This window comes from Cervus canadensis, chromosome 12, assembly GCF_019320065.1.
Source record: "Cervus canadensis isolate Bull #8, Minnesota chromosome 12, ASM1932006v1, whole genome shotgun sequence".
Classification (NCBI taxonomy): domain Eukaryota; kingdom Metazoa; phylum Chordata; class Mammalia; order Artiodactyla; family Cervidae; genus Cervus; species Cervus canadensis.
Genome location: NC_057397.1, coordinates 25,887,390 through 25,909,700, shown reverse-complemented (window position 1 = coordinate 25,909,700; position 22,311 = coordinate 25,887,390). Strand labels below are relative to the sequence as shown.

Below are 22,311 nucleotides of genomic sequence, written 5' to 3'. Positions count from 1 at the left end.
GGAATTTGAGATTTATGCCTCAGCAATATATTTTATCTATAAACTATTACACTACAATGTGTTGTCAATATTAACATTAATGTGAAATTTAAGCATGGTAAATTAAATTTTTAAGTTTAAATACATAGGAATTAGTTGTTTGTTTGTTTCTTTGATGTGGACCATTTTTAAAGTCTTCATGAACTTGTTACAATATTACTTCCATTTTATGTTTTGGTTTTTTGGTCGTGAGGCATGTGGGATCTTAGTTCCCTGACCAGGGATCAAACCCACACCTCCTGTGTTGGAAGGCGAAGTCTTAACCACTGGACTGTGAGGGAAGTCCCATAGGAGTTTTACAAACGAAAGTTCAAGAGAAGACGGATTTTGTAAGGAGGAATACCTGATGACTTTTCATTCTTTGTTAGCAGATTACACAATTACTTTGGAATGTCCCAACCAATTTTATAAATTCAGCGACATTAAATTACATGGAACCTACAGTGTCTATCATTTCCAGAGTAAAATTGATAATGTCTTATTTTTTGGATCACTGTGAAAATCAATTTTGACCAAGTTCCTTGAACATCTGACACAAAATTATGAGCTCGTTTCACTTTATTATCTTCTACAAACCATTAGGGCCTCTCAGGCAGAAAATGCCATGTCTCCTAGGAGGTTGGATTGGGCAGTTAGATTGAATCAACAAAACGCTGTGTGATATTAATGTCCTGTAGCAAATGTTCAGTTTCAGGGCAAATCCTTCATCTCCAGATGTTAAAGTGATCAAAATCAATCAATGTTGATACTCAAAGCAAAGCCTATCAGTTTATTTAAGAGACTTTAAAGAACTGCATCACATTTTAATTCTGACATTAAAATTCCAATGCTGAAAGTTCTAAAATGTTGATACTTCATTAAAATGAAGGACCCTGAAGGATGGAGGAGGGAAAGGAACAAGGCGTGTAGTTGTATCATCTTTCTCTTGTTTCAGATTGAGGTTAGTGAAGACATTTATTCCTCTCTAGATAGAGAACAATGTCTTGATATGCCTTTGTCCTTGAACTAACCTTGAAGAGACCCTCTAGTTCCAGGATCTGTTTGGTAACTTGAAGAGGCTACCAAATGAAGAAGGTGAAGATGCTCTCAGGAGGGCTCTCTCAGCTCTAGGACTCTGGCATTCTGTGACGTCATTTAGGAAGGATCATGTTTTTGAGGTGTTAACTCACTGTAGCCAAACTCACAAGAAACTGATGCCTAAACAGAAAAGCCAGTGTGTGAATATGCAGAAGCTTACGCAGGCAGGATGACTAGTATGAGTCACTGACATTGGACTTTCTTTCCTGGTAGATAAGTTTGTTCTAAAGGTCATTTGCAGATATGAACAGATCATTCTATATTTTGAAGCTTTTTTTTTTTCTGTCAAGCCAAGGTGAATTGCCCTTTTCTAAAAGGTTAATCTGCTTTGTTTGTTTGTATCTGTCTAGACAGAGTATAGTTATTGAATGAATGAATGAGCACAGGAATAAACTAGTGGAAGAACAGGAACTGTGCACTGGAATTCTGACTATTAATGTTGATATATAGCAGGGTACACGTTCCATCAGCCAAACATATATTCATCCTGCTTTTATGATAGTCATTCTCATGTATAGCTTAGTAGCTAACTTTTCTTCATATTATTAAAATAATATGTTATGTTGCCTTCCTTTATTTTTTTATCCTTGATGAAGAGAAAATTTTAATTTGTCTTGAATTACTTTTAAAGCAGGTCCCAACATCAACTTTTCATAAATATTTTGGGCAACCACACCTGCAGCTTGTCCTGGGACGTTTCTCCCTTCCTCTAGTGTGAAGACGATTTGGCTGAGAAGAGAAGGAGCAATGAGATCCTGCGCAGGGCCATCGAGACCTACCGGGAGGCGGCCAGCCTGCCCAACGCCCCCACAGACCTGGTGAAGCTGAGCCTGAAGCGGAGGTCAGACAGACAGCAGTTTCTAGGTGAGACAGAAGAAGAATCATTTCAGTAGCAAGCAGTGTGCTTTTATCTGAAAAAGTCTGAAGGCTGGTGTACTCTTAGAAGAGTCTAGTTACATGGAAGGAAACCTGAGTTTTCTACCTAATTTCAGGCAATTTCTCTGATTAGGTCAGCCCGAAAGAGGAACTTTCATAATTATAAAGATGCAGACAGTATTTTTGCTGCTTACCTGCTCCCTACACATTTTAAAGATGAGGCAAATGGAATTCTGTGTGGTTGGATAAATTGCCTAAGGAATCATAGCTAATAAATGAATAGCTAAGTGTTAGTCACTTCAATCATGTATGACTCTTTGCGACCCAATGGACTGTAGCCCATCAGGCTCCTCTGTCCATGGGATTTCCCAGGCGAGAATTCTAGAGTGGGTTGCCATTTCCTTCTCCAGGGGATCTTTCCAACCCAGGGATCAAACCCATCTCTCCTACATTGCAGGCAGATTCTTTACCTTCTGAGCCACCAGGGAAGCCCAATAAATGAATAGGTCTGGAATCAAAGACTTCTTGTTATGCCAAATTCCTCTTTTCTCTCTGAACTGTAACCATCTGGTCTGTGGTAGCTGAAATCATCAGTGGAATAGTTTTATAGATATAAGAAATGGCAGGAGTTGTAAGCACTCTGTCCAACTGAGGTGAAGAGTGGTGACAGCTGACCCCTCTAAATCTTAAACATCCACTGGACAGCCCTTAAAATGAGCTGAAGCTGGGTTTTCATGGTTCGTGTAGGCATAGCATCCTATTGTCCACCAGAGGGTCCCCTAATACCGGATGATGTCTCCTTGGCTCCAGGACTAGGTCATTACTGAGAGACAAAGACAAGCAGAGTCCCTCAGTGCCTCTTCATGTCTCATCCAGGGTGCTAGACCCTGAAATCTATTAGACTTCTTATTTGTCTATTCTGTATTCATAATTTTAAAGTTAGTTATAATGTCAAAAATACCCCAGTAAAACATTTTTTAAATTAGGAATGGATAACTAAAACTTTCACAAGAGACAATTTGACATAAAGGGTAAATGTTGATGAATTTAGAAAATAAGAATGTCTTTAACATATTTGTAGTCAGTATTATATTCAGTATCTACTTACGGGAGTTGTCTGTGTGTGTGAGTGTTCAGTCGTGTCTGACTCTTTTTGTGAAGCCCTCTGTCCATGGGATTTTCCAGGCAAGGATACTGGAGTGGGTTGCCATTTCCTTCTCCAGGGGGTCTTCTCGACCCAGAGATTGAACTGGCATCCCTTGTGTCCCCTGCATTCTTTACCACTAGCGCCACCTGGAAAACCCACTTATGGGAGTTACTGATGCCCTTAGAGCTGCAGGATAAAATCCTAAGAGGGACTTAGCTATCAGTATACAGAGTCAGAGTAGCTGGTTTTCAGGCTCTGTTGAATAGTCTCTTATGATTTGTAGTGCCAAGACAAGGGTGGACAAAAGCTATTTTTATTTCTATTGTTTTCTTTTTTTCTTTCCACCAAATCAGGTCACATGAGAGGATCCTTGCTTACTCTTCAGAAATTAGTTCAACTATTTCCTGATGATACTTCCTTAAAGAATGACCTTGGAGTTGGGTACCTCTTGATAGGAGACAATGACAGTGCCAAGAAGGTCTATGAAGAGGTAAGTAGGCAGCAATTTGCTATTAACAATTAGTCAAAGTCTTTTGAACATGGAGTTCTAATGTTATTTCAAAACTGCCTTTAATACGCCTGATAATTCACTCTCTTTATTTTAAGTTAAGTCAAATCCAAGTCTTATTATAGTTAACATATCCTAAATTTTGTTTCGTCACCCTTTTTCTGCTTCATCAGAAGATTTTAAATATTAGCTAACATTTGGTACATCAAAGCCTTCAACCTATAACTGTGATACTTTTTAAACTCATATATATATTTCAGACTGCAAATAACCTTTCTAAAGTGTTCTTTATGACAGGAAGAGAAACTCAAAAACTCAAGAACTTAAAAACACATTATCTTGTACTTTTTTCAGTTAAACTCCAAACTGGAGAGAAACTACAGAATACAAGCCTTTTGGGTATATGGCATAAATTACTCTCCTTTCAAAGGCATTGGCTGTCTGATCCTTGGGTTTTTGTTTGTTTGTTTGTTTGTTTTTTTGGTTGTGTAGAGTGGCACGTGGGATTTTAGTTCCTGGATCAGATATTGAACCCTTGCTGCCTGCAATGGAAGCGCAGATTCTTAACCTGCAAGGAGGTCCCAGCAAAGACTGACTTTAAGGTGGTTGCAGAGACCTTGCTCACATCCTTGGCTTTTGGAGACTTTGCTGCACTTTCCCCCTTGTTAGTAACACCATCAATTACCTGAGCCACACTTGGTCCAGCATCTTCCTGCCCCTTGCCTCCCTTCACTCCTCGTGCTTATTCACTCACTTAGCACTTATTTATTGAAACCAGGCACTGGCTTATTATTGAAACAGGCACTGGCTCAGGAACTGGTGGTTAAGGAAACAACACAGAGAATGCCATCATGGAGTCAGTCTGGTACCAAGTAACTAATCTCTGTTACTTTTAACACCCTCAGTATCTTTCAAATCCTCTTATTTAACTCAGGCCCCATTGTCTCTAGTGTAAAATAGGATAGATTCACCCCACCCAGCCTTGTTTTTTTACGCTCTTCATCAACACAAAATGCCAATCCGACCCTCATCCTTGGCTTCAGCTCCTCAGTGGTTCCCACTGCCCATAGCAGGAGTCTTCAGACGTGTTTGACTGTATCCTCTTTCAGTAAAAATTGTTCAAGCAAAAACCTGTGAATTGTATGTTTATGTATACATGTACTAACCTATAGTGGACATTCTAGAAGGTCCACATTCTAAAATAGGTTTTAAGATGAAATATTTCAGATCCTTTCAAAATTTCATTTAACTGTCAATAATATTTTCACTCTCACTGAAAAATTGATATTTTAATAATGTCCATGTGAAACATTATTTATAAGGATATTTTTAGTCCTGGTAGTGTGTCCTGTCGAATTTGTGCAGAACTAGAAGTGTCAGCCAGTTTGTTGTTGCCTATGCTTTATGTGTGTGTGTGTGTGTGTGTGTGTGTGTGTACGCGCGTGTATGTGTGTGTAAACAGAGAGAGAATCTCGGTAACATTTTTAGTATTAATCTCAATTTGACTTTTTTAGAAATCTTATAAAGCCATTTGTCATTTTCTGACAGTTTGCTAATTAAAACAGGATAATACAGCTTGCGCATCCGTTATGCACTGCATGTAAACTGCAGTAAGCGCAGTAGGTGATCATAAAGAATCAAGCTGGGAGGGCAGCCCTGTGGGTCCCTCTGAGTCCTGGTCACCCACCCCTACCCCTGTCATAGTAGCAGGTATGTGAGTGGGATGTGGACTTCATGGACTCATCCATGAAGATGAGAGGAGAGTCCTGGAGCAGCTGTATGCAAAAGTGAAAGTGTTAGTCACTCAGTCGTGTCTGACTCTTTTTGTGATCCCCATGGGTGGTAGCCCAATAGGCTCCTCTGTCCATGTAATTCTCCAGGCAAGATTACTAGAGTGGGTTGTTGTGCCTTCCTCCAGGGGATCTTCCCAACCCAGGGATCGTACCCAGGTCTCCTCCGTTGCAAGCAGATTCTTTACCATCTGACCCACCAAAGAAGCCCATAAAACATATATGTAAAGAAATATATGATAATCATTCAGAGTTGACTTAAATAGAGCTAATTTAAAGCAGTCTTTCCCTGAAAAATACTGAAGTCATAAAATTGATAGAGATTTTGCTGATTTGCATTGTTAGAGCAATGCTTTAATGGTCATTGCCTTTTCATTCATTTCTTCATTCTTGGAGAACATTTTGCGTTGAACATTTTGAGTTGAGGGGAAATGGGGCCATTTAAGTCTAATGTATTGCACTGAGAAAAAACACTATTGCACTTTAACCTATAGCATCATAATCCAGTCCAAGCACAGCAAAGTTAATTAAACCATTTGTAGAATTCACAGTCCATCACAATAGCTGTTTTTTGTTGTTTTTTTTTTTTTTTTTGAGTTTAGGTTCTGAGCGTGACACCTAATGACGGTTTTGCTAAAGTGCATTATGGCTTTATCCTGAAGGCACAGAACAAGATTGCTGAGAGCATCCCCTATCTAAAGGTAACTCCCTCCCTTCCTCTCTTTCCCTCTTCTGATCCCTTTGAGTCATTTGGACACCCTTGATTATGTATTGTAGATTGACTGGCATGCACTACTGACCCTTTTCAACACCAAAATACATACCTTCAGACGATGACGTTCACAGGCAGTGTGGACCTTCAGCTTAATCGAAGGTGTCAGAGATAGAAGTGTTATGAGCAGAGATTATTTGGAAAAGATTTTGAAGAAATTCCTAAAACTGCACTTGTTATTAGTTGATAAAATATTTTAAAATATGGGCAATGCATTAACACAGTATCAACCAGAGACATATGAATACATCTTTTATTACCCAAACATTATTGACCGGAGACGTTTCAATTTTCACTAGCATAGCAAATTGCCAGCCACAGGCATTAGTTATGGCAAAAATCCCCCAGCAATAATGAATTAACTGTTCCTTTGCAATTTAATTATACATTGAAACTACTTTGAACAGGTTTCATGGAAACCTACACAAAATGAGGTAACAAATGCAGACTGAGTAAATCCAATCCCCAAAAGCCTGATAGCTTGAAAGATTCAGAATAAAATGTGTTGTCATTTTTTGTTCACATAAAAACGGAATCCTCGTCAGTTCACCAGGATCACATGTGGTCTGGCTCAGGGCTGACTAGCAGAACTTTCTGCCATAAAGGAAATGATCTTTATTTGTTTTTTATTTGTAATTTAAATAGTAACACCAGCTGAAAAAGTGAAAGTGAAGGTGTTAGTCGCTCAGTTGCATCCAACTCTTTGCCACCGCGTGGACTGTAGTCCGCCAGGCTCTTCTGTCCTGGAGACCAGGCAAGAATACTGGAGTGAGTAGCCATTCGCTTCTCCAGGGGATCTTCCTGACACAGGGGTCAAACCTGGGTCTCCCACATTGCAGGCAGATTCTTTACCATCTGAACCACCAGGGAAGCCTGTAACACTAGCTAGTAGCTACCATATCAGCCAGGTAGCTGATTATATACCTATGAACTTAAAGTAGCACTTTTATGATCCACTTTTGTGATCTATTTCCTTCATAGGACTTTGGTCAGAGATCCCAAGTAGTGACCCACTGATTACAAGTAGCTTGCATGTTCTATTTGGCCGGTATAATTCTCTTAAAAACAATTTTAATTGCTTGCCTTAGTTGAAAATCTGGAGGATTTTATATAATCAAGCAAATTTCTGATTTCTCTGGAAAGGTCCCATGTGACCCACATCTCAGCCCAGGAGCTGAGCAGTGGTGCCCCTTGAGTGGGCATACACCCCACCCCCCAGCCTGTCTTGACTGTCACGGGACCTCAGCAACCTGCCAATTCCCTACCATGATCCTGTGGGCGCATAGTCTTCTCTGATATAAAATATTCCTCTTAAATTTCCTTTGCCATCATAAGGACCTAACAATACCCTCCTGGCACAGAGATGAGGAAGTAGAGGGCAGGGCTGGTTAGTTAACGAACGAGGATGTTTACCTGAGCATCCGTCAGTCAAAAACCCGGATCACAGCTCTCCCCTCCTGAGTGAGGCTTCTGTTCTGTGCTGCCATTTTCCACCCTTATGTGCATAAAATTTCACCCGAGTAAAAGATAATGGGCTTCTTATGCAGAAGCCTCAAAGATGCAGACTTTTACACATTGAAATATGTTTTATCTTTGAGCTTCTTTTACTTTTCTAAATTCATTCTCTTGCTTTAATATTTCTCTCTTTTTTGTTTTTACATAAATTTAAATTTCAGTTCTTTTGTGGACAGTGGGGATAGAAATCAGCTGAGTGTTTTAGGATGGGAGTTGTTTAATAAAATTATGTTTTCAAAGATTCCAACTGGCTTTAATCCTATCATGTGCTCTGTAAATGATTTCATTGAAAAGTGAGGACACGTTTGTTTTGAGTGGAAAAAAAGATTACTTGCAGTTGGGTCTCTATCATTTCAAACATCTATAAGCAACTAAACATTTTCGTTCAGGGGGAAAAAGCCTCTAGATGACATATGATCAGATCTGGAGAGCAAAATAAATGTGATAGAAACTCGGCCAGAGAAATTCTTTGGGAAATTGAAATACAATTGTTCCCACAGAGACACTTCACAAAGCATCATATTAATTTAATGGGCTATTCCACTGTTAATTGTTGATGAATGCATTGTTACATTGAACTTTATCACCTCCTTTTGGTTTTGCATTGTAAATATTGACCAGTAACCTAATTGCCAAATTGATGCCTTTAAACTGTGTTGCTGGAGAAGACTCCTGAAAGTGTCTTGGACAGCAAGAAGGTCAAACCAGTCAATTTTAAGGGAGATCAACCTTGATGCTGAAGCTGAAGCTCCAATACTTTGACCACCTGATGCAAACAGATGACTCATTGGAAAAAGTCCCTGATGCTGGGAAAGAATGAGAGAAGAAGGGTGTGTCAGAGGATGAGATGGCTGGATGGCATCACCGATGCAAAGGACATGAACTTGGGCAAACTCTGGGAGATGATGAGGGACAGGGAGGCCTGAGATGCTGCAGTCCATGGGGTTGCAAAGAGTCAGACACGACTGGGAGACTGAACAACAACAATATTGAGATGATTTTCTGGTTCTTAGAAAAGATTTAGTAAGTCAATGGATTAGTAAGTCTGGTATCTAATCCTGTCACAAGTACTAACACTGTCCTTTCTACAGGAAGGAATAGAATCTGGGGATCCTGGTACTGATGATGGGAGATTTTATTTTCACCTGGGGGATGCCATGCAGAGAGTTGGAAACAAAGAGGTAATGGTGCATTCATGAGCTTTTTGTTCTCTTTAATAGAAGATAAGGCGGGGGGGCGGGGGGGGGGGGCAATGATTTCTATGAGACAGTTACAACTGAAAAAAAATGTTTTGAGCATAAACTTTTTGGTTTATGCTTTTTGCAACAGCCTAACAATTCCTACTATAAAGAAATTTTGGGATTTGACTTTTATAATTTCTTTCAATAAGGTTTCTGAATATTACAAGAGTAGCCCCTAAATTAGTGTGCGTATGTGTGCATGTATATGTGTGCCTGTTTGTACGCCTGTGTGTGTATCTACAGAGACAGATATTGCCTTGAAAAAATATTTTTAAATTTATGAAATGAAGAGATGTCCTTGCAATTGTTTAAATATCTTTTAAGATATTTTTATAGTTTGCCTGTGCTGTGCTTGGTCACTCAACCGTGTCCTACTCTATGACCTCATGGACTGCCAGGCTCCTTTGTCCATGGGAATCTCCAGGCAAGAATACTGGAGTGAGTTGCCATTTCCTTCTCCAGGGGATCTTCCTAACCTGGGGATTGAACCCAGGTCTCCCACATTGCAAGAGAAATTTTTACCATCTGATCCACCAGAGAAAAATACTGGAGTGAGTAGCCTGTCCCTTCTCCAGGGTATCTTCCCAACCCAGGAATCAAACTGGGGTCTCCTGCATTGCAGGATGATTCTTTACCAGCTGACCTACCAGGGAAGCCTAGATTTATGTTATTTTGGAATTTTAAAAGTAGTTATTTTTAGAATGAAGTCTTTATCCAACTGATTCTTAAGCAGACTGAACCTGGTTAATTGTGTAATTACTTTCTGAAATATTTAATACCAAGTTTAAGATGAACATCTATAGCTATAATAATGACCAGTACTGACACAAAAAATGTAGCACCTAAAACAAATCACACGTTTTCTTTTATATTACTCCTTTTTTCTGAGTTCAGTGTCAGCTTCTTTAGTGTAACATTTGGTCATTAATGATGGCATCATACTATATAAATCCCCAAACTCTCACCATCCACTGTGGTTCACACAACATTGCTAGGCTGTCCTGCACCATGCCATGGCCCTACGCTGGGCTCTCATTAGAGCCAGGGACCCTGGATTTTTGTAACCATGCATTTCATATATATATATATATATATATATCAATAATAAGGTGACATCTGAGGGTAACATAACTTCTGGTTTCTAAAACTAATAAGAACTCAGTACTATTTGGACAATTGAGGCTTCGTTGGAGCAAAGGGTTTTGTAACTGGGTAATTGCCAGCTAAAGAAATGACGCAATTTGGGGTAACAGAAATTTGGATGACTGACACTGTTTTCTTTATCCATTTCTGTATATCTATACCTTTTCCCTCTGACCTACCTGTCAATCAACTGGAATAAAATGGGAAATGAAAGAAGAGAAAGAAGGGAGAAGAAATTGCTGATTAGCAGTCACTTTTGTGTTCCTTCATTCTCTTAAGATGTAAATTCCTGGCACCTCCTTTGAATGAGAAGGATAAGAAAGACTTTGTAACAGTATCTAACACTGGATAAATGTTCATATCTGATTACTATAAATGTAATCGTCACTAATGAATTTACCTTTGAACATCGCATGGTCCAGGGCAAAGACAGATAAAACAGATAAGTCTGTGATTTAGTCTCACATCTTAGATGAAAACAGCCTTCACTTCAAGGGCAAACAATTCACTACTACACATTGTTAAGAGCTTGCGATTTGAACCTATGGGATTGTGTTTTCAGCTTAATTATCGTTAAAATGCAAGGAATAGCACAGTTCTTGAATTTAAAAAGCCCACAGAGAAACAAATAGCGTATGCAAATGAGGTGAAAGTGTTCCTTGCTCAGTTGTGTCTGACTCTTTTTGACCCCATAGACTGTAGCCCACCAGGTTCCTCTGTCCAGGGAATTCTCCAAGCAAGAATACTGGAATGGGGTGCCATTTCCTCCTCCAGGGGATCTTTCCAACTCAGGGATCAACTTGAGTCTCTTGCATTGGCAGGTGGATTCTTTACCACTGAGCTACCAGGGAATCCTCATTAACGCATATATACATATGGAATCTAGAAAAATGGTACTGATGAACCTATTTGCAAGACAGGAATAGAGACACAGACATAGAGAGTTGACTTGTGAGTACAGCGGGGGAAAGGAGAAGGTGGGATGAACTGAAAGAGTACCACTGACATAGATACACCACCATGTATGAAATAGATGGCTAGTGGGAAGTAGCAGTTTAACAAGGGGAGCCCAGCTCGGTGCTCCGTGATGACCTAGAGGGGTGGAATGGGGTGGGCGCTGGGAGGCAGGCTCAAGAAGAAGGGGATGTCTGTATACTTGCAGCTGATTCACGTTGTTGTAGAGCAGAATCCAACACAACATTGTAAAGCAACTATACTCCAATTAAAAATTAAAAAGTTAAAAATCTGGCTAAATTCACTATGTCCCCTATATAATTGGAGATAATTTTTTTTTAAATTCCTTGTATATCATTTCATAGTTTTGTTTCTCTAAGAGTTAAATGGTGGGGGGTGAGGGAGAGGACTTCCTTGGCAGTCCCGTGGTTAAGACTCTGCACTTCCACTTCAGGGGGCATGGGTTCAATCCCTGGTGGGGGAACTAAGATCCTTGGAGCTGAGCAGCTAAAAAAAAAATTAAATGGCAAGGGCCCTGTTTGATGCACTAGTACCAACTTTGAGTGTCAGAAAAGCTCTTACAGGTACTTGAACATGCCCTGTAAATACAATGTCTTGCCCAGGCACCCAGCATGCTGAGTGTTTAGTGCAGGACTGAAATCTAAGACTTCTAACTCCACTAATTTCCTTCTCACTATTCTAACACTATGTCCTTAATGTGAATTGCTGATGATTAAAAAAATTAGTAAGAATTTCCAAAAATCATCTGTTGTAATTAATATGGTTGTTCACTTTAACACTGAAAAATTAACTAAATTTAAATTGGACAAAAATGACTGAAATAGTCAATTTAATTTCAAAGGTAAAATGCTATATTTTTAAAATCAGGCTACTGTGAGCCATGTTTAAAGAAATTATGGTTACCACTTACATGTCTTTCAAGGAAAACATATAAGAGTGATTAGTACATATATTCTTAATTTGAGATATTATTGAGAAAGATAATTACATAAGAAGATCACTTGTGATAGTTTCTTTTTAAATCAGAGAGACAGAGAGAGAGTGGAATAAGTTGCCAGATGCCCTGGGTGATTGTTCATCATGTTTAGTCTTTTTAAATCTCAGTTTGAGCATTTGTAAAATGGAACTATTTGGAGTTATAGAAAAGAACGAATGAAAGTACTTGTGCAAAAGCTAGTAGTGAGCTGAAAAGTGTTCCTGAAAATAGGGATGGTTCTGCTAGCACACTCGATTTTTCTAATGAACGAAATTTTGGCCTATGAATTTTTAAAGACTTTTTTAAGAGTTATTATTTCTTATATCTACAGTAAGATGGAGTTTGATGAAAATATTCTTGTATTCTTAATCTGCTTGATAGTAACTGCCTGTTTTCATTGATCAAGATGTGTATTTGAAATCACTCTTCAAAAGCAATCATTAGATCAGAATTCAGATCATAAAGGGGGGACCATCAAGCACAATCCTAGAATTGTCTTCCAGTCTAAAGACGATGGGATGTGCTGGGTGCAGGGCTGTGTGGGGAGGGCCACCAAGAGAGCATATGGTTCAGGCATCATTTGAAGGGGACGTATGGAGCAGCAGACTGCAGCCAGCTGTCCCCAGAAACACTAGTTAGTCTTCTTGGAGGCAAGTTGTATCGTGTTACAGCCTACAGCCGCAAATGTTATCCCTTATGGCAGGGATAAAAAATACTTGGAACAAAATTTCCATTCTTTAAAAAACCTAATGAGGACTATCATTCTATTTATGGCTAACTCAGAATATTATTTTCTTTTGTCTGTTTCTTTAATGGAGGGTTTATACTCCATTACCTTGGGGCAGTCTTTTTCTTCACGTGGACAAGGAAAACTGTTAATGTGAAAAGAACGTGCTGTCCGGGACTTGCCTGGCAGTCCAGCAGTTAGGACACCACACTTCCACTGCAGGGGACACACAGGTTCAATCCCTGGTCTGGGAACTAAGATCCTGCATGCCACCAGATGTGGTGGCGGGGGGAAATCGCTGTCCTTTTTAGCATCCCAAATCAGTAAAGGAAGGTATCTGTAAAAAAAAAAAAAAAAAAATGGTGAAAATATACTCCTTTCTTTTCAAAGGAAACATAGAATTTAAGAAATGAAAACTAAAATATAAACATAGTCTCCTTTTGTGTCTTCAATGATTTATCCACTGAACAAAGTCCTAGACTCTGCAGAACACTCTGAGGAGACCAGACTGTGTGCAGTGTGAGTCCTGTGTTCAGAGAGCTTACAGCCTAGGAATGAAAATAAAATGCACACATTTATTTAAAATAATAGGTCCTAATCAAAAACCCAGTCAAAGAACAGTATTTTTGCCAGTGTTTAACAGATTGGGGCACCTGACTAGCAAGCTCTTTGTTTATTGTCACAAAGTCGTACCTTGTTTTTAGTGACTTTAGTTGTAAGGTTATTTACAGTAAGACTGCCTCGTCTGGAGCTCAACCTTTCTGATTTTCCAGGCATACAGGTGGTACGAGCTGGGGCACCAGCGGGGCCACTTTGCCTCCGTGTGGCAGCGCTCACTATACAACGTGCAGGGGCTGAAGGCCCAGCCGTGGTGGACCGCCAAGGAGACAGGCTACACTGAGCTGGTGAGGGTGAGTGCTGGCTTTGCCAAGTCCTTGTCTGTTTCCTCCTCAAAATGCAGAGATGGGGTCTCAAGCAAAGCAATGTCCGGGTGGAGATAGATTTTCTTTCCAGGGGCATATGCAGAAAACAGTGCAAAGCAAATCTTTTCATCCCACCGGACAAGAGTTCAGGTTAGATGGTGAAGAGAGAAATTTGTTGAAGAACCGTTTTCAGGATTTTCAATTTAGGACCCCTTTACACTCTTGAAACTTACCGAGCACCCCAAAGAGTTTTGTGTTGGGTGGCTCACAGAACTTGGGATATTTACTTGTGCTTGAAAGTTTATTATAAAGGATATTATCAAGGAAACAGATGAACAGCAGATGAAGAGATACACGAGGGGAGGTGTGGAAGGGGAAGGATCCAAGTGCAGGAACTTCTGTCCTCATGGAACTGGGGTACGCCCCCTCCTGGCCTGTGGACAGGCACACCCGCCCGCAAGTGCATCAGATCTTGTGGTTCACCAGTGTTTATGGAGCTTAATCTGCAGCACCCATGTCCCTCCCAGTGATGGGTGGAGCTGAAAGTTCCAACCTAGTCACCTCATCTTTCTGGTGACCAGCCCCTTCCTGCGGCCATCTGGTGCCCCACACTAAGTCACCTCGTTAGCATCAATTCAAGTGTGCTCTGTTGAGAGTCTATGAATGACAGAGTGAGAGAGTGTTAGTCTCTCAGTCATGTCCAACTCTTTGCAGTTCCGTGGACTGAAGCTTACCAGCCTCCTCTGTCCATGGAATGCTCTAGGCAAAAATACTGGAGCGGGTTGTCATTTCCTTCTCTAGGGGATCTTCCCAACCCAGGGATCAAACCCAGGTCTCCTCATTGCAGGCAGATTCTTTACCATCTGAGCCACCAGGGCATGAAAAGTTCACTCCACTTATTCAGGAAATTTCATGGATTTTGGAAGGTTTTGCCAAGAACTGGAAATGAAGACTTTTATCTAGTTATTATCTGAAGCCACCCCCTGAGTTTTGACCACAGACAGATCCCTTCTAACAAAAGGGTCCTAACATTTAACAGACACGGCAATTCACTAGACCACATTATCACTAATAATAAAGAGTCCAGCCCATTATCACATCATGTGAAAGTACCTCCCAGGGTGAGACCACGAAGGTTGGCTGACCCCATGAGGATCTTGCAGGTTCCAAATGTAAGAGTGATCTGAGCAACAAATGGCTTCACCCTTTCAGACATCTGATGGGTCTCAGATGTCACTGAGCTAATATCTTGCCCCCATGCTCTTGCTGATGGGAATGCAAAGGGGTGCAGCCATTTTGACAGTGGTTGGCAGTTCCTCAAAACATTAAGCATAGAGTTACAGCCTAGCAATTCTACTCCTAGGTGTATACCCAAGAGAAATGCAAATATATATTCATAATGGAAATATGCACCTAAGTGTTCAGAGGAGGATTATTTAGAGTATAAAAAAGTAGAAATAACCCAAAGGTCCATCTAAATGATGAATGAAAGAATAAACAAAGTATGATATTTTACTCAATGGCAATACAAAAGGAAGACGTACCAAGATTTGTGGTACAACATAAATGAACTGCATATGACATGATGCTACCTATTTGAATTGTGTGTGTGTGTGTGTGTATGAGTCACTCAGTCATGTCTGACTGTTTGCAACCCCACAGATTGTAGCTCACCAGGCTCCTCTGTCCATGGGATTTTTCAGGCAAGAATACTGGAGTGGATTGCCATTTCCTTCTCCAGGGGATCTTCCCAACCCAGGGATCGAACCCATGTCTCCTGTGTCTCCTGCATTACAGGCAGATTTGTTACCTGCTGAGCCATCAGGGAAGTCCCCATATGAACTGTCCAGACACACAAATCAATAGAGAGAGGAAGTAGATTGGTGATAGCCAGGAAGAGGCCCTGAGGGTGAGCGATTGCTCATGCGTAAGGAGTTATGGAAATGTTCTAAAATTAGACCATGTTTATGGCTCATGACTCTGAGAATATACTAAAACCCACTGGGTTGTAAAAAGTTAATTGAGCGAATTTTGTGGTATGTGAGTTATGCCTCAATAAACATGTTAAGAAATGGGAAGCTGTGATATATACATTGTAGTTCAAAAAAATAAACAGGTTTCTGGGGGTTGATGAATACCTAACTTAATTAACCTACATTAAGGTGATACAGTGAGGTTAGAGCATCCGCTCCACAGGCATACTGCCTGGTTTTGTTAGTTTTGTTTCCTACTGAAATATATTTATAATATTATGTTAGCTTTGAGTATGCAATATAGTGATTCAATATTTTTACAGTTTGTACTCCATTAAGTTATTACAGGATAACGGCTATAATTCCTTATGCTATATAGTATATCCTTGTTGTCTATTTTATACATAGTGGTTTGTATCTCTTGATGCCATATCCCCATCTTGCCCCTCTTCCTCCCCTCTCCAGAGTGGTGACCATTCGTTTGTTTTCTGCATCTGTGAGTCTGTTTCTGTTTTGTTATATTCATTTCTTTTTTTTTTTATGTTCCACACATAGGTGATAACATAGAGTATTTATCTTTCTCTGTCTGATTTATTTCACTATGCATAATACTTTCTAGGTCCATCCATGTTGCTTTATTCTTTTCTGTGGCTAATATTCCATTTTTACATGTGATGGAATATTATATATATCTACTCCTCTGTGGATGGCAATACAGTGAAGCAGTTTAGAGCGTCTCCTCCATAGCCACACTTCCTGGTTTTGAATTTTTGATCTCATTCCCTACTAGTTATGTGACAGTGAACAACACTTCTTCATGCTTCACTTTCATTGTGCAAAATGCCTGTGGAAATAGTGCTTGTTCCATGGCTGTTTATTTAACAAGTAGGAAGTGCTCCATAAACATTAGTTATTGTGATGATTTATAATTTTAATTTATGTATTCACTTGTTTTCATAGGGAAATATTTTCTAGTTTCTAAGAAATATCAGAGAGCCAATTTTGAAATTTTATATACTATTGAAATAACAACATAACAGCTATCCTGTATGAAATCTTATCTGTAATCCATGTGCTGAGCACTTTTGTATGTAATATTTCTAACCTTTACTCTTCAAGATGGGTATTATTGTACCCACTTGAGTAAATAAGGACTAGAGAAATTAAGAAATTTGCCCAAGGTCTTATATTTAATAAGTCAGGGCTAGGGGACTTCCTTGGAGGCCCAGTGGCTAAGACTCTATGCTCCCAATGCAGGGGGCATGACTTTGATCCCTGGGCAGGGAAATAGATCCCACATGCTGCAACTAAGAGCTTGCATGTCACACGGTGCAGCCAAAAAAATAAGTCAGAGCTGGGATTGGAACTAAGATCTCCTTATCCTCACGTCCCTGACACTGTACCCTCCAAGTTACGGAGGTCTGCTCTTGTGTCTCATGTTCTTCTTCTGTTAGCCAATTAAGTGTTTATTTCAAAACTCCATTTCTCTGGGCTTGATTTCAGCCCTGCCTGTTTCAAGCTCCGCTTCACTAAGAGGAAAAGAAAAGCCATTCCTGGGCATTAATCCCAGTTCCGCAGCGGCATAGAATCTCAGTCAGCCTGTGCGTTGTGATTGTAAAGTTAGCTTGACTTTGCAAACTACCTTTATTTGCAGAAATGTTAATATTGTACATGTTACGACTTTAAAAAAAAGAAGTAGTTTCAAGTGACCATTTGCCAGTGATGACTGTGACAAGGCAGAACTTTCTATGTGAGGGAACCCGGGGCCAAGACTACTTAGTTGACAAACACTTGCTCATCGAGATTTTCTTCCATTTTCAAATCACAGACTTGACTATTATGGATCATGAATCATCACCCAGGCATTCATACTGTAAGGTGGAAACCTTTTAGATGGGATAGCTGCCGTGTTTAGCCAAGATCCTCTTAGAATAATTACCCGGATTCTCACTCTTAGGTAAAGATTAACTGCCATGCATTGCACATTTTCATTTAAATTAGTCTCATTGTATGTTCCAGTGAGCTGTAGAGTGCAATTTTGTTGAAGGCACAGGACAATGTTCAGCAAAATGTGTGTTTTTCCGTTGTGTTGAATTGTCATTGTTCGCCTTATTGTGTAGCTGGCAATTTGGCAATTCTGTGCACCAGGGGTGTTAAGATGCTGTGTAAGCTCTGTGAAAAACATTGAGAGAAAAACAGCCCTGTAGAGTTTTTTCTTTTAGGTATATGTTAATTAAAACTGAGTAATTTTTTGCCCAAATAACAACTTTGAAAACCTTAAGTGGCTTGGAAGTATTTAACATAGAAATTGAAACAAAAATGGATTAATGTGTTTCTAGATTATAAATAGAAAAGGGAAAAGAAATCTCTTCCAGTAAGACAATAGCCACCCTACTTAAGAATTTTGCTCTTTTTTTTTTAAGATTAACTTTTTGATCCGATTTATTTAGATGTAAACATACATGCATTGAAATCACTATCATAACATGGAGAAAGCAATGAGAGCCAATAGCAACTGAAAACCATAGTTCAAAATACCCTTTTCTATTTTATTCCTTGATACCTAACTGTGCATTCATCACTGGAAAAAGGGGAAATTCTTGCATCCTTTTTCTGAGATTTTCAGAGCATCTGCTCTGATGTAAATATATAGCATCATAGATAAGTTTTCCTTCTTCATACTGTAGTTTTCTTATAGTTGGAGAAGTGCCCAGTAAAACCTGCCAGTGGTGTGACACTGTCTAAGAATGATTGATTAAAATGATACTCTTCCTGGCATTCCCTCAGACTATGGTTTTTATTAATTAAGAAGTCCATTGTGTATGAATAATGTCACCTGAACAAAATTAAAAACTTATACCGGAGTACATTAGTGGTTCAACATTTGTACCTGTGTGATTCAATATTTGAAATATTTTCACTGAACTGCTTTTAAAATAAATTGGATTGAGACAGAAGCAAAAGTGTCAGATTTACAGTGAAATTAAGCTGTAAAGTAAGAGGATTATCAATTTTATAGGAAAGTAAGTATCATAGTAGAAAGAAGTTCTGAAAGCAGTTCCTAAAGATTAATATAATAGTTTAATCCTGTTTTTCTAAATCAGACTTTACACTTTTGAATTCCAAAGATATTTTCACTGAAAATGACAACAAAATGACTGTGAGAATGCAAAGAATTTACAGAATTTGATGGCTATGTGGTTTAAAAGGAAACTTCAGAAGTAGATTAGCTTTGCTCTCTGCTCTGACTCCTTGGAAAAGTTATTTCACCCACCTGAGACTCAGTTTCTTTCTCTCCAAACGTGAAATAATTGCCTCAGTTCCTCCTCTCCTACAAGGCGCAAAAGCAAAACACAACAAAACCCCACCATCAAGGATGTTTCCATGTGGGTTTAAACGTGAGCCCTTACTGAGAGCCGACACTCGGCTAAGGTTATAGAAGGGCATGTGATGCCAGTTACAGCAACATACCAAAAAGATGACATATTTGAAATTCTTTAAGGGACCTTTCTGGCGGTCCAGTGGTTAAGTCTTCACCCTCCAGATGCAGCGGGTGCAGGTTCGATCCCTGGTCAGGGAGCAAAGATCCCACATGCCTCAGGGAAAAAAAAAAACAACACATACAACAGAAGCAATATTGTAACAAATTCAAGAAAGACTTCAAAAATGATCCACATTTTAAAAAAATCTTTAGGGGAGGAGGAGCCAAGATGGCGGAGGAGTAGGACGGGGAGACCACTTTCTCTCCTACAAATTCATCAAAAGAATAACTGAATGCAGAGCAAACCTCACAAAACAACTTCTGATCGCTAGCTGAGGTCATCAGGCGCCCAGAAAGGCAGACCATTGTCTTCGAAAGGAGGTAGGACAAAATATAAAGGATAAAAAGTGAGACAAAAGAGCTAAGGACGGAGACCCGTCCCGGGAAGGGAGTCTTAGGCGACCTTGCTTGGGCTAGGGTCCGGGCCTGAGTGCCCTGAGGACAATCGGAGGGAGCTTCTGTGAGGTGCCAACTTGAACTGTGGGAGACCAAGGGGGAGAGAGTTGACCAGCCGGAACACACTGCCGGCCGTTCGCAGAACAAAGGGACGGAGAAAGTCCCAAGAAGAGGTCGCAGGCTGCGGACCCGCCCAGCCCCGCCGGAGGCAGGAGGCAGGGGGGAGGGGAAGGTCGCGGCTAGACACAGGGCGCAGGCACCCGACCGGCGCGGGCGGGGACTGGGGCTGGGGACGCGGAGGGCGGAAGGCGCGCGCACCCGACTGGCGCCAGCGGAAACTGAGACTGGGTCCGCGGAAGGGAGTGAGTGCGCCACACCTGGGGATAGTGCGCCCATCAAGCCCCTCGCTGCCTGGACCGCTCTGACGGGGAAGGCACAGAGAGCAGGCGCAGCTTTTCCTTCCGCGCTTTTGTGTAACACCCGAGGGCTGGAACCTAGCGCAGTGCGGGGCGCGCTCCATATAGAACAGCCGGGAGCCTGAGCAGCGGCAGACGGAGAAAGCAGCGTCAGCCCTTCCCGGCAGCGCCAGCCCGCCCCCGCAGGGCCAGCCCCTCCCCGCAGCGTCAGCCCCGCCCCGCAGCGCCAGCCCATCCCCGCAGCGTCAGCCCCTCCCAGCAGCGCAACGGAACTAGCTGACTGAATAAGAGTCCACCTCCGCCCGCCTGTGTCAGGGCGGAAATGAGGGTCTGAAGAGACCGGCAAACAGAAGCCAAATAAACAAAGGGAACCGCTTCAGAAGGGACTGGTGCAACAGATTAAAATCCCTCTAGAAAACACCGACTTCACTGGAAGGGCCCTGTAGATATCGAGAAGTGTAAGCTGGAACGAGGAGCTATCTGAAACTGAGCCGAACCCACACTGACCGCAGCAGCTCCAGAGAAACTCCTAGATATATTTTTACTTTTTTTTTTCTAAGTAAGGAAAAAAAAAAAAATTTTTTTTTCTTTTTATATTTTTTTCTTTTTTATTTTTTCTCTTTTATTTTCCTTTAAAATTCCCTATTACTCCCCCATTACTCCTTAACTTTCATTTTCATAGATTTTTACGATTTTTTTAATTAGGGGAAAAAAAAATTTTTTTTTCTTTCTTTCTTTTTTTCTTTTTTGTTTTTTTTTCTTTTTCTTTTTTTTTCTTTTTTCTTCTTTTTTTTCTTTCCATTTTCTCTTTTATTTTCTATTTTTCTTTTTCTCTTATTTCTTTTAAAGTCCTCTAGTACTCCTCTACTACTCTTCATTTTCATTTTCACTACACTATAACCTTAAAAAAAAAAAAAAAAAAAGAGAAGCCCTATCTTTAAACCGAAGATTATTCTCTCCCAATCTTGACTCTCTGTTTTCTACCTCAGAACACCTCTATTTCTTCCTTTCCCCTTCTCTTCCCAATCCAATTCTGTGAATCCTTGTAGGTGTCTGAGATACGGAGAACACTCTGGGAACAGACAGCTGCGTAGATCTGTCTCTCTCCTCTTGAGTCCCCCTTTTTCTCCTCCTGCTCATCTCTATCTCCCTCCTCCCTTTTCTCCTGTTCATGTAACTCTGTGAACCTCTCTGGGTGTCCCTAACGGGGGAGAATCTTTTCACCATTAACCTAGAAGTTTTATTATCAGTGCTGTATAGTTGGAGAAGTCCTGAGACTACAGGAAGAATAAAACTGAAATCCAGAGGCAGGAAACTTAAGCCCAAAACCTGAGAACACCAGAAAACTCCTGACTACAAGGAACTTTAAGCAATAAGTGACCGTCCAAAAGCCTCCATACCTACACTGAAACCAACCACCACCCAAGAGCCAGTAAGTTTTAGAGCAAGACATACCATGCAAATTCTCCAGCAACACAGGAACATAGCCCCGAATGTCAACATACAGGCTGCCCAAGGTGACACCTAACACATAGACCCATCTCAAAACTCATTACTGGGCACTCCATTGCTCTCCAAAAAGAAGAAATCAAGTTCAACGCACCAGTACACTGACGCAAGCTTCCCTAACCGGGAAACCTTGACAAGCCAATCGTCTAACCCCACCCACTGGGTAAATCCTCCACAATAAAAAGGAACCACAGACCTCCAGAATACAGAAAGTCCACTCCAGACACAGCAATCTAAACAAGATGAAAAGGCAAAGAAATACCCAACAGGTAAAGGAACATGAAAAATGCCCACCAAGTCAAACAAAAGAGGAGGAGATAGGGAATCTACCTGAAAAAGAATTTAGAATAATGATAATAAAAATGATCCAAAATCTTGAAAACAAAATGGAGTTACAGATAAATAGCCTGGAGACAAAGATTGAAAAGATACACGAATTGTTTAATAAAGACCTAGAAGAAATAAAAAAGAGTCAATTAAAAATGAACAATGCAATGAATGAGATCAAAAACACTTTGGAGGGAACCAAGAGTAGAATAACGGAGGCAGAAGATAGGATAAGTGAGGTAGAAGATAAAATGGTGGAAATAAATGAAGCAGAGAGGAAAAAGAAAAAAGGATCAAAAGAAATGAGGACAACCTCAGGGACCTCTGGGACACTGTGAAACGCCCCAACATTCGAATCATAGGAGTTCCAGAAGAAGAAGACAAAAAGAAAGGCCATGAGAAAATACTCTAGGAGATAATAGCTGAAAACTTCCCTAAAA

At 40.4% G+C, this 22,311-nt stretch overlaps 1 protein-coding gene across 5 annotated transcripts in view; it reads left to right on the top strand.

Moving 5' to 3' along the window:
* The window catches only part of ASPH (aspartate beta-hydroxylase), a 178,318-nt gene that overhangs the window by 128,457 nt on the left and 27,550 nt on the right, over positions 1-22,311 (top strand). For 4 of the 5 annotated variants that reach the window (XM_043483586.1, XM_043483587.1, XM_043483588.1 and 1 more), the window contains 5 exons: positions 1,830-1,980; positions 3,493-3,629; positions 6,040-6,138; positions 8,816-8,905; positions 13,560-13,697. In XM_043483586.1, the coding sequence (XP_043339521.1) occupies positions 1,830-1,980; positions 3,493-3,629; positions 6,040-6,138; positions 8,816-8,905; positions 13,560-13,697 (615 nt within the window). The remainder of the gene's footprint in view (positions 1-1,829; positions 1,981-3,492; positions 3,630-6,039; positions 6,139-8,815; positions 8,906-13,559; positions 13,698-22,311) is intronic. The other variant, XM_043483591.1, reaches the window with a different exon arrangement.